Raw genomic sequence first — 12860 nt, 5'->3', positions numbered from 1 at the left:
GCCATAAGTCAATCTGTCTAGGCACAACCATAAATTAGTGCAGATTGCCTTCTTGCATGGTTTATGGACACTGGTCTCATTCATTCACAGTCACGGTGCAGTTGATGGCTTGAAGAATCTTCCCGGGAAAAGTTCAATTCAATTAGGCCTCTTGGCAGCTCCCTGAGGAAGCTCTGGTATCTTGCTTTTACTTACACAAATGGAGGGCAGACCAAACAGAACCAGACTTTTCCAGAGAGACCCCACCCAGCCCAGAGAGGATGCCCTTAAAGACTCTCCATTAGAGCCAAGCCCAGGGAAGTGGCGAGGGAGGGAGGTGGTCTTGGCAGCACCACTCACATGCGGGCTGACGCCTCAAAGCACTCTAAGTGTCACTTTCTGAGTTCAGTGAAACTCCTGGCCTGGCATTCGGTCTTGTGAGGAGCCTCTCCAACCCTTCCTCTCCTTCTCTGAGCCGTCAAACTGGTTTCCTGCCTGACCCATGCTTCACACGGACCCCATCTCTACATGGAAGTCAGTCATGCACTCCTTCATTCCCCAGAGATACAGGAGTCCTTCCTCTGTGCCAGGCACAGAGAAGAAAGCAAACAAAGGCCCTGTCCTCAGGGGGCTTACACCCGTGGGGATCGTGTGCTAAGAATAACTCTCTGGGTCCTGCATGGCTATCTTATTCCTCTCCATCCTTCAAGACTAGCTCAAATTCCACTTCCCCTGAGAGGCCTCCACTACTTACCCCTGCCCTCAGGGATTGTTTATTCCCTGAACTTTGCCTGCCAGGATGTTTGTGCCATCCCCTCAGCACAAACAGACCATTTTCTCCTAAGCACACTGGAGGCTCCTAATGAGCAGGACCTGGGGTTTCACTTTTCTTGGTTGCCTGATGGCCCACAATGCTAAATGCCTGGTGGCTGACTTCGCCGACCTGCCTCTCCAATCTCAGCTTGAAGAGACAAATTAATTAGCTGCTCTCAGGCTGACCAGGACAAAGACATAGCCTTTGTGAGCTTTGCCTGGCACACGGCAAGTGCTATGCAAGTGTTAGCTATTTATTATTTTGGTGAGCTCGTGGGCTCTGCCTGAAACACAGCTGTGATGTCACCCCTCTGCCTTCAGAGCCTGGTTTCCAACAGGCTGAGTTCTGTGGAAGAGTGAGACTGGGCTTAGGGGTAAGTGTCCCCACAAGGGACTGGGAAGGGGGCACTGGGGAGGAACAGGACTTCTCATCCTGAACCTCACTGCAAGCCGCTTACAAATATATCTTTTCAGAAAAGAACTTGTGGAGGTGATTTGGGGAACTCCAAATTCTCAGCAAGTCAGTATTAGAACTCAGGGGTCAGGTCTGGCCGAAGAAGACCCTGAAATTGGTCCCACACGTTAGATGAGCTTTAGGGGGAAGAAAGTGAAGTCAGCATGATCTCAAGGAAGGGGGAGAGCCCACTGATCAGACCCAACTCAAAACTTACTTCAGTTAAAACTAGATTAGCCCATAAGATTAAAAATACCCACATATAATCACGGGCTGCCTAAAAGTATCAGTTGATGTTTATCGGCATCTAAAGAGATGGTTTGGCCCAGGGCGGTGTGTGCAGACAACCTTGGGGAGACATGTCTGACTCAGACGTTTGCAGGGGGTGTGAGTGCTGCAAAATGAGGCCCACACAGGCGATGGATGACTCAGGAATAACCCAGGTCCTGGGTTTGCTGAGTGAGCCTTCTCTCCTCACCACGGAGGGAAAGGGGGCAGGTGCGGGGATGATGGAAGGAGGCAGGCCAGCCAGCTCAGGCCAGGCTGACATTTCCAAAGGGAGTCTGAGGGCCCCTCCACTCCCATTCCCTGCCTCTCCTTTGTTTCTGAATGCCAAACCTCAGAGAAGGGCTATTTAATTCACGGTGGGACATGGAGAGGTGGGGGGTAGGGGTGTCACAGGTTTTTCCCTAAACCCAAGAAACGATCCACAGAGAGCAGGCAAGACTTGAAATAGTAACACCTTAAAACTCTTCCTTTTCAAAATGATTATGGGAAAAATCAGACTTCCGAAATGAAAGGGAGTTGGGGCATAATGAAGAACACGGGCTCTGGAGTCAGAAAGATCTGGGCACGAACTCCAATATTTTCTAGCTGCGCAAGTACCTGGCATAGTTTCTGAAATAGGAGCTTAATAGGCAGCCACTAATGTAATTAAGAAATATATGACAAAATTATTACAAATATTCCTTAACAGGAGCTCAGAGAGGTTGTACCTTGCCTAAGGTCACACAGCCCAGCAAAGAACTAAGACCAGATCTCAGGTTTCTTGACTCCCTTGTTCCTGCCCATTCAGCAGGTTTTTGGTTGTAACTCACTTCTCTGCTTCTCCTATCTCCTCCCGGAGGCCTTACAACACTTTAAGGAAAAGCCCTCTATTTCAAACGTTTGCTGTTCCATTGACCAGGGCTCTGAGAATGACAAGCACCGAGGCTGAGTTCAGCCCTCATACTCTTCATAGGAACTAGGAGTTGATCTGGCCTGGGCTCCAGATGACCCCAGATGCCTTACTCCTTCAGTTCTCCCCTCCTACTAGGGGAACTGGTGTCTTTTCTGACAACCACTGAGGTTACCAACGTGGATGTGCCTTGTCACTTACTCTCATCAAATCCTCTTTGGATCTCTGGTCTCCATTCTCTTTATAATGACCCAGCATGTCAGCCAGGCAGGAAAGAGGATGGAGTCTTGGGTTAGAAGCCCAGAGATTAAAACAAAAGAAGAAGTCCAAGTCCAGAGATTGTGTCCTTGGCACTTACTTGCTAAGTGGCCTCAGGTCCCTTAGCTGTATAATGGGCACATCAATACCACCTGCTAACCCACTGAGACAATCAGGATTAAATACTACATATGCAAGTGCTTTGGAAACAAGTTACAGTAGTAATGAGAATTACTACCAAATTCTACCTGCCTATAGGGCTAAAGAAATTTGTGCCACCTGCTCCCAACACAGAGGCTGCCTCTCAGGGGATCCTGCTGGGCCCTGAGGGTAACCAAAAGCAGCCCCACACCCTTTCTTCCCAGAGGCAGAAGGTCACAATCACAAGGTTAGCCACCCGCTGCTGGCTACCCCCCCCCCCCTTCACTGGCACTCCCCTGCCTAACCAAGGAAGAAGGAAGCCTAGTCAGACCAAAGAGATGGCAGGCAGGGTCACTACCAGAGGACCAGGGAAAGCCCAGGAAAGTCCTGCAGGATTCAGCTGTACCTATATGCAACTCATGGGGACAGGGGATAGGCCCAAAGCTGGGCGCAGAACCCCAACCGCTTTCTCGGGACAGAGAGAGGGCTCCCACCACTGTCATCTACCCCACCCCTAGAGGGAGTCCGAGTGCAGCATGCTGGGCATCGACTCCACAGAAGGCCACGTGTGCATCTGCCCATGGGACTGTGAGGGGCAGGAGATACAGTTGCACTCCTCTGGGAGGCTATGCCAAGACTCACACAGAAAAGAAACAGCAATTCAACATCACGGAAGATAACCTCTATGAGCTGTTTCCTCATCTGTAAAACAGAGATAGCCTTTATTTCGTATGATTATAGTAGGAATTAAATGAGACCACTTTTATAAAGTGCCTGACACTACTCTGTAGATACTCAATAAATGGTAATTCTGATTAAAACGCAAACACACCCAACAGAAGAGATGTCACAGGGCAGGCTAGGCCTCATGCCAAAGTTGTGGATAAACAATAAGGGAAACGGGTTCAGGGGGAGAAGTCAGAGCAACTGCTGTGGGATGGAGTGGGTGGGAAGACCGCCCAAAAGGGTGGAGTCTGAACAGGCCGTAGAAGCTGTCTCAGCAGCCAGGCACAGTGCTGGGCATTCCCAAGGGTGCCCTCTACACCGGTCTTAGAAGGCTATCTTAGCATCTTTACCTTACCAGTGAGGCAAGTCAGGTCCAGCGAAATGAGGCACCTGGCCATGGTCACTGGTCCTGAGGGGCAGGAGCAGAGCCCAGACTTTCTGACCATGTCTGCTTTCCCAGAGCTAGAGGAGCGCAGTGGGAATGAGAGGAGGAAAGGCATGCCTTGTGGGAGCTCAGCTAAACGAAGTCCAGCAGCTTAACCAATCGAAGCCCTCCAAGCACCCTGACACTTCTGGAGACACATGTCCTACCTGAAGGCTTCCTCCCAGACCCCAGCTGACCCTCCCCCTCCCACCCCTCCCACTGTCCTGCAGTCCATCAGCTGTTTTCCCAAAGAGAAAAAGGTCACCCCTTTCTTTTTAGAGAGTGCTGTCTGGGCTTCTTGAGACAATTTCAACATGACCTTTAGAGTTGTTCCTCTCTCCTTTATTGAAGTGGGAGAGGTGAGTTCTAGTCTTAGTTTTACAGGAAACCACTTGCTGGGTCTGACATCCATGCATGTGAAGTGGGCAACAGTGACCCTACCTCCCCCCATCACAGACTTGTTTAAGAAGGAAATGGCAGGATATGCCTTGCAAAGACCAAAACAAAACAAAACAAAACAAAAAAGCTATAAAGCTATAAGATGTGAAAGACAAAGGAAGGCTTCTTGTCTCTGGTCAGGAGACAAGATGAATACCTGCTTTATGGGTTCTCAGGCCTCTGCCAGGAGTTCCAGGTCAGGGATATGGGCAAACAAACTCAGGGGGTGCCAGTGGTGAGCTGGGTTACAGGGAGGCTCTCCCTTGGAACAATCACTAGACTGGGAGTCGGGTGAACTGGGGACAAAGTGTAATTCACACAGAGCCCACACATCACAAGGGGGGAAGAAGCGGGAAGCAGACCTAACCTAAGGCTTGGGGTCACGTTCACAGGTCTCCCAATGGTCTAAACTCCCCTCTTACCACCAGCCCCTCCCCGTCAAGGAAAAGGCAAGAATCTCTGTCAGAGAGAGCAAAAAGGCCCAGAGAAGGGCCTCCTGTCACCCACTGAGCCAGTCAGAAGAGAACCCAGAAGCTTTTGTTACTCTAGAACTTCAACTGTAGCCCACTCCGCCCTCCCACAGCTCTCTCTGATGGGGGCAACCCGAGGCCCTGCTTGCTGATTAGGACAGGAAGGTGAACTGCATACAGCGCTTTCTGCTCTTTAAGGAGGGGTACCTTGCAAGGGAAGCAGCTGCCAGCCATGACAGAATGAGGGCTTGCACAAGACTCCTACCCACACTGCGGCGCTGAGAGAGTAGGCAAGACCCCAAAGTGAACTCCTAGGCTCCTGGGTATCTGTAGGTGCAGAGGGAACGTGGCCTCAACCCCCACCCTGGGCCCCTAAGTCAGTTGGTGCTGTTTCCCCTCCCCACCCAGAACCAGCCCTGGAGGCAGCTGAAGTAAGAGGAAGAACAAAATCAGGACACACCCAACACCCCAAAACCTTAAGGAAGGACACCGTGTGACAGCCTAGGGTTGAGAGATTTGTGATTCTTCAGCTTCAGAGAAGACTGTATGTATATAGGAGGCTGAGGTAGGGATGCATCGACCTTTGGTGGTGAAAATCCCAAAAGGGGCAGCTGTCACTCACTTAGCGCTTCCTGTAGGTACAAAGGCAGCTTTGTATGTATTAACTTGGGTCACTGTCACATTGGCAGCACTACAGGTACTATTATTTTCCCCATTTTCTATCTGGGGAAGCGGAGGCTCAGAAAGGCTAAGTGGCAGAGTGAAGAAGCCTTTATCTAACCTCAGTTCTACTCTGCAAAGAGAAAGGGACAAAATGAGCAACCACCTTTGCCACCTGAAAGGGGACCCTTGAGATCTTTTGGTCCTAATTCTCTCTCCCAGAAGAGCCAGATGCTAGGGCTCCTCTGTTTTCTGAATGCCCTTCCAAGCCAGAGACACAGACTTTTAGAACTGCAAATGCCCTGAGATCATATCCAGCCTCCTCATTTTACAATGAAGAGAATTGAGGCCCAAGGCCGAGTGACTTGCCAGGTTACCCGAGTCAGTGGAATGGCAGAAATGACAGACCTGGAAGTGGCCAAAGATCAACTGACAGGTGGGGAGGTGTGCCAGGCCCAAGGTCACAGAGAAAGGTGGGATGAGAAGCCAAGTTTCCTAACTTCTAGATTGATGCCCTTGCCATGGCATCATCTCTGTTCTCCAGCTCCTCAGGGTCTCTTGGCACAGGTACTGGGGGGAACAAAGCAGGCCAAGCCTGACCCCATTAGAAATAGATACCAGGCCTTCAGGGACAAACTCCTTACTGCCCAGAGTAGGATCTCTGTGGTCATGCTGTTGTCCCAAGAGAAGGCACTGAGACTTGTAGTGTAGCCCCCAGTGCTCAGTGCCCTAACACAATGCCAAGTATCACTGGAAGATGAGGGAGTTGCAGAGAGAAGGGTAATTTATAGACAGTGATTATGGTCTCATACAGGCAAATGACACGTCATGGTCACTAGTTTCCTATAAAAAAATTAAGACACAGGTTTCATGACTCAATTGATATGGTCAAATTTAGAGATTCTTGCCAGTTTCACAGCTGGGCAAGACCTGCAGGAAAAGGCCCCAGCTTGTTCAAGGTCATGTTGTTGTCGGAATCGGTACACATGGCTCCCCTTGCCCAGTCCTTGATTTTTACCAGGAAGCTGGCTGCCACTGGGGTATAGGTGCATGGAGCTGGGCCACCAGCTCCATACACTGGCCCTGCTATTGCCACAGCACCAGAGCTCCACACCAGCAACCGGATCTGTCAAAACAGAGTGTCCTCCTGCAGCACGTCCCAGAACCTGCCTCACACCAGCCTGGCATCTCCTCTCGGCTCTAGCATGTCCTTGGAAAAGCTGCGAGGCTTCCTACCAAGAGTCACAAACTCTCCAAACCCAAACCAGCAGAATCCCAGATCTTCATGCCTTCTGCAGATAGCTGAGGCTAAAAAAGCAAAGGCAGCTTTCAAAGCCCCCTTGGACACACTTCCAGGGACTTCTGGGCTATGCAGGCTCCAGTGAACTCCATCAATCACCCAGCAGAACAGAGTGTTCAGGCCTAGCAGTGAGGGAGACCAGGGAGGGGAGGGAACTACTTTTTTGGTTCCTTCTCCCAAAAAGAACACTTCAAAGTCTCTTCAGACCAGAACATCCTGAGCCCACCCACCTGTCCCTCTCCCCACTTGGTTGAGTGACTGGCCAGCCCATGTAGCACCTTGAGACACAGCCGGGTGCCAATGTGGAGGTGAGTGGGGGGGCGGGGGGGGGGGGGAACAAGCTTCAACCTCCTCCACTCCCCCCTTTGCCTCCAAAACAGACTTTAGAAACTTCCAGGGCCCCACTCCCATAAGCTGTATAAAGGATAGCATTCCTGGGCCGGAAACTGACTCAGGGGCTCCCAACCAGCCTGGGCAGGCAAAGCTGACAGATAACATTCTGGGAATAAAGGAAGGTGACACTATGAGGATCCCTCACGTTCCTCCACACTTCTAGGTCTCCAGCACACAGGTCCCCTGCTATACTTAAACTCCTCAGACAGACCAAGTAGATATAAACTCCATCCTGGAATGCCCTCCCATGAAGCATGTAATTGCCCTGGCTGCTGTTGACAGAGCAGACTGTGCCACTTGCTGGAAGACACTCCTGTCTCACACACACCTGGGTACCTGGCTCCCCTCAGGGTCTGGCCCAGTCAGAGACCTGCAGGGCTTGGAACCCTTGCTGAAAGTACCTAGTATAAGAAGCATCCCAAGTTCTAATCCTGATTTCTCTCACGCACAGAGCTGGCCTCAATCTTGGGAGCACTCGGACCACAGAGCTCAAGTTTGAAAAGGACTAAGATGGCAGGACGGAGGCTGCCTACATTACTGGAGTGGCCCAGACCCTCACTCCTGGGCAGTCTCAAGCGGTAAGGGTGGGGCAAGAAGCCCACCAATTTGGTAGCAGCAGAGGTGTCGGAGCAAACTGGACTTACCTATCTTCATGAGGCAGGCCAGCAGGATCCAAAGCGAGATCTCAAAGGGTGTGCGCACATGTGTGTAGTCAATGCCCAGGACTGGGAAGGCCTTTCGAGTCTTCATGCTGTGCTCAGTGACAGAATGGTTAACAGGACGGCTCTCGGGGGCCAGCTCCGGTGGGGCAGTGGTGACATCCCCAATCGAGCGTTCCCGTGGTGGCTCTGAGCCTCGGATGGTGCTGGCAGTAGGGCTGGGCTGCAGGCCATGGCTCCTGAGAACAGGTAGCAGCCCCACCAAGGCTACCGCCACCAGGAACGAAGGGAAGATTCGCGGAGGAGCGCGGCGGCAGATGCCAGACCACAGAAGCAGCATGCTGATCCCTTGGCTCAGCAGGCCTTGACCGTTAGCAAAGTGAGAGTAAGACCCGGGACATAGGTGGCAAGGGGTCAGCAGGTGGAAGACGGACTGGGGGCAATCTCTAGAAAAAGTTCATGTTTCAGAGAGGTATTTGTGTGGAAGCAGATCTCTGCGGGGTGGAGGGAGGCTGGGTTTGCAATGGAGAACTCCAAAGTGGACAGAGGGGACAAGGACCCAGAAAGGACCACAGGAGACCAAAAAGGTCCAGGCTGGGGAAAGGAGGTGGGGGGAAAGAGACTGCACCCTAGGGACAGAGGAAGAGACAGGATAGGATGGACCCCAGGGAAGGAAAAGAGGGAAAGATGGAATTCTTGGCTGAGCAAAGTGACTGAGGAGCTAGGACTCAGCTAAGGGAAGGGGCAGGGAGCCTGAGTAAAGGAAGGGGACCGAAGGTGGGGGGGGGGGGCCGGAGGGCGGGAGTGGGAGCCAGTCCAGGAAAGGAGAGAGGGGGCTGGGAGCTCAGCCTGCAAGGAAGGAGTGAAGCCGGAAAGCTGCTGCCGGGAGCTTCCCCACCCAGAGAAGGGCCGGGGTGCAGGCAGGCGCGCTGGGCTGAAATTCCGGGGAAATGGAGGGAGGCGGAAGGCGGAGGCAGGCGGCCTGGCGGGAGGGCGCCTCGGGGCGGGCTGGGGGCGGCTCGCGGTGGGCCGGCAGCAACACGCCCCTCCTTGCGGCCCTGGCGCGGCGCGGCGCTCCGCCCCGGCCCAGCTTCAGTTCCGCCGCGTCCAGCTCCAGTGACAGCCCCAGCCCCGGCCCCGGCCCCGGCAGCGGCGGACTGATGCTTCGCTGAGCCCGGCGCTGGTATTTATACGCACCAACGAGCAGCCAGCGCCGCGGGCTAGAGGGACCTGTCAGCGCCCGCGCACCGCAGCGACCACTGCCGCCAAGGGAGGGAAGTACGCGTAGGAAGAGGAAGAGCAGAAGAGGGAAAAAAAAAAAGGGGGGGGGGGGATTGAATCCCCAGAGATTCTAACTAACAAGGATAGAATGCCGTACTATTTACAAAGCACTTTCACGTAGACACCTGCGGGATCGTGAGTTCCCAGCTATCTTGGAAAGGATATATTTTATCTTATGTGTTTGGTTACTATATGACCTTGAACAAGTTACTTAACTTCTCTGTTCCCTAGCTTTTTTATCTGTCAAGTGCATATGGTAACACTACCTATTTTGGAGGGATGCTATGATGACCAGATGAGATAATCTACACAAACTGTTTAGAATAGATCCTAGCCTATAAAACCATTCCAGTTTTGCAGGTGAGAAAACAAGAGAATTCCTTAGCTAGTATATAGTTATATTAGTTTGCTAGAGCTGCTGTAACAAAGTACCACAAACTGGGTGGTTTAAAGAATAGAAATTTTGGGGACACCTGGGTGGCTCAGCAGTTGAGTGCCTCCCCAGGGCATGATCCTGGAGTCTCGGGATCGAGTCCCACATCTGGCTCCCTGCATAGAGCCGGCTTCTGTCTCTGCCTATGTCTCTACCTCTCTCTATGTCTCTCATGAATGAATGAATGAATGAATGAATGAATAAATAAATCTTTAAAAAAACAAAAGAAGAGAAATTTTTGTCTTATACTCTGCAGACTAGAGGTCTTAATTGAAGGGGTCAGCAGAGTTGGGTCCTTTTGAGAGCTCTGAGGGAGAATCTATTCTTTGCCTCTCCTAGCTTCCAGTGGTTGGCTGACAATCTTTGAGGTTGGATGATTATGCCAACATAACCAGTCTTCATGTGGTCATCTCCTTGGGTCTCTGTCTCTCAGTCCAAATTTCCCCTTTTTACAGGATCACCAGTCAGATGGATGGGGGCCCACCTTAACGATCTTATCTTAACTTGATCATCTTCAATCATCTATTTCCAAATAAGGCCATGTTCACAGGTCCTGGAAATTAGAACTTCAACATCTTTTGGGAGGGTACAATTCAATCCACAGCAGTGGTGAAACTGAGATTTGAACGTGTTCATTGGAATTGGTAAAATTTAAGAGGTCATAGCTGTAGACAGGAATCATTGGAAAGCTTAGAGCAGTACCCAGCAAACACCACACATATATATGCATATATGATGTGTATATATATGCATATATATGCATATATATATCATTATCTTTATTTACATGTACTGAGGGCCTCAAATGTAGACTTTTGGTGTTAGGACTGCATGAAGTTATACATTCAGTCACATAGACACATTGACAGACTAAAAGGAAGGGATATCTGAAAATTGGTTCCATCATGAGACTCTACCACCTAGAGTGTGCTATGAATTTAATAATTTCAGATAAATTATATCACTATTATATTATTCAGGGTAAAAGTGTGATCTTATTAAAAACAGTTAAATATACTGTGATATTTCTAACCCTGTTTTAGCAAGTCCTCATTTTTTAACCATTCCAGCCCCATCCTTCTCAACTCAGAGAAGACATGTTTGTGCAGATCTTTCCCCCTGCAGATCTAGTGCAGTCTCAGATGCTTGGACCTTGGGTGGCATCTCCTCCCCCCGCACCCCCAGCCATGTCTGCTTCCCTGTCCCCTCACTGAATATTTTCAACAAAAGTAATGGGAATTTTATGGAATTGCTATAGCTATGACATCAATATATGTAGCAAATAATGTGTGGAAAGAATATGCTGGGCCGCTTACTAGCTGTATGTCATGACCAAGTCACATTTTACATTTTGTTTTGTCACTTAGTTTCTTCATATACCCAGAGTAGGTCTTGAACCCACAACCCTGAGACCAACAGTCACATGCTCTACTGACTAAGCCAGTCAGGTACCCCTGTGCATACCTTTATTTAAAAATACTTTATTTTTTTACCCAGGGGTGCCTGGGTGGCTCAGTCGGATAAGCATCTGACTCTTGATTTTACTTAGGTCATGATCTCAGGTTATGATATTGAGCCCCATGTTAGGCTCCAAGCTCAGCAGGGAGCCTGCTTCTCTCCCTCTGCCCCTCCTCCTGCTTATGCACGTGCTCGCTCTCTCTCAAATAAATAAATAAATCTTAACTTAAAAATACTTTATGGCTTGTTTGGCTTTCAGTTCAGAGGAGGTGAAGGTGCAACTGTCTTTGGTGGTCTAGAATCCAGGTTCATCTGACACCAGCCACCTCCACCATGCCACCTAAGTTTGACCCCAACAAGATCGAAGTCATCTGCCTGTGGTGCACCGTTAGGGAGATCAATGTCATGTCTGCCCTGGGCCCAATCCACCCTCTGGGTCTATCTCCAGAAAATGTTGGTGATGACATCACCAAGGCAAGCAGTGATTAGAAGAGTCTGAGGATTACAGTGAAACTGACCATTCAGAATAGATAGTCCCAGATTGAAGAGATATCTTCAGGCTTGGCCCTAATTATTAGAGCCCTCAAAGAACTGTCAAGAGACAGAAAGAAGAAAAACATTAAGCACAGTGGAAATATCACTTTTGATGAGATTGTTGACATTACCTAACAGATGCAGCACAGATCTTTAGCCAGAGAACTCTCTGGAACCATTAAAGAGATCCTGGGATGGCCCAATCTGTGGGTTGCAGTGTTGATGGCCACCACCCTCATGACATCATAGATGACATTAATAGTGGTACAATGGAATGCTCAGCTAGTTAAGAACTACAAAGGAAAATATTCCAATAAAGGATCATTTGGGGTGCCTGGCTGGCTTAGTAGAACATGCAACACTTGATCTCAGGGTCATGAGTTTGAGCCCCAGTTTGGGTATAGAGATAACTTTTAAAAATAGTAAGTTAAATAGCATATTTTTTAAAAGAGAGACAGGGTAGCCTGGGTGGCTCAGCGGTTTAGCGCCTGCCTTCCACCCAGGACTTGATCCTGGAGACCCGGGATCGAGTCCCACGTCGGGCTCCCTGCATGGAGCCTGCTTCTCCCTCTGCCTGTGTCTCTGCCTCTCTCTCTCTGTGTGTCTCTCATGAATAAATAAATAAATAAAATCTTAAAAAAATAAAAAGCAAATAAAAAGAGAGACTCATTTGACAAGACTCCCCCCCCCCCCAAAAAAAAAAAAACTTTATGGCAAAAAAATGTTAACCACCATCTGAGTTTTCAGCAAGTCATAATCTTTTTGCTGAGAAGATCTCACCTCGATGTTAAGGCTGCTGACTGATGAGGGTGGCGGGTGCTGAAGGCCTGGGTGACTGGGGCAATTTCTTAAAATAAGACAACAATGAAGTTTGCTGCATTGATGACTCTTCCTTTCATGAACGATTTCTTGGGAACATACAAAGTTATTTGATAACATGTTACCCACGGTAGAACTTCTTTCAAAATTAGAGTCAATCCTCTCAGACTCTGCCATTGCTTTATCAACTCAGTTTATGTACTATTCTAAATCCTTTGTTGTCATTTCAACAGTCTTTACAGCATCTCCACCAGGAGTAGATTCCATCTCAAGAAACCACTTTTTCACTCGTCTATGAGAAGCACTTCCTCATCCATTAAAGTTTTATCATGAGGTTGCAGCAAGCAAGTCAATCCCATATTCAGGCTCCATTTCTCATTCTAGTTCTCTTGCTGTTCATACCACATCTGCAGCTAGTTCCCTCGCTGAAGTCTTGAACCCCT

The 12860-nt window shown here is 49.6% G+C and overlaps 1 protein-coding gene and 1 pseudogene across 1 annotated transcript in view; one reads left to right on the top strand and one right to left on the bottom strand.

Moving 5' to 3' along the window:
* The window catches only part of SLC9A1 (solute carrier family 9 member A1), a 48598-nt gene extending 39561 nt beyond the window's left edge, over positions 1–9037 (bottom strand). The window contains 1 exon segment of the mRNA NM_001287028.1: positions 7878–9037. Coding sequence (NP_001273957.1) covers positions 7878–8232 — 355 coding nt within the window. The 5' untranslated portion in view covers positions 8233–9037.
* Positions 9038–11334: 2297 nt separating this feature from the next.
* Positions 11335–11888, top strand: LOC100683190 (annotated as a pseudogene).
* Positions 11889–12860: the final 972 nt, after the last annotated feature.

The sequence above is a fragment of the Canis lupus genome, chromosome 2, assembly GCF_011100685.1.
Source record: "Canis lupus familiaris isolate Mischka breed German Shepherd chromosome 2, alternate assembly UU_Cfam_GSD_1.0, whole genome shotgun sequence".
In the NCBI taxonomy this organism is placed as follows: Eukaryota; Metazoa; Chordata; class Mammalia; order Carnivora; family Canidae; genus Canis; species Canis lupus.
The sequence above is the reverse complement of the archived record's forward strand: the minus strand, read 5'-3'. Positions and strand labels throughout refer to the sequence as shown.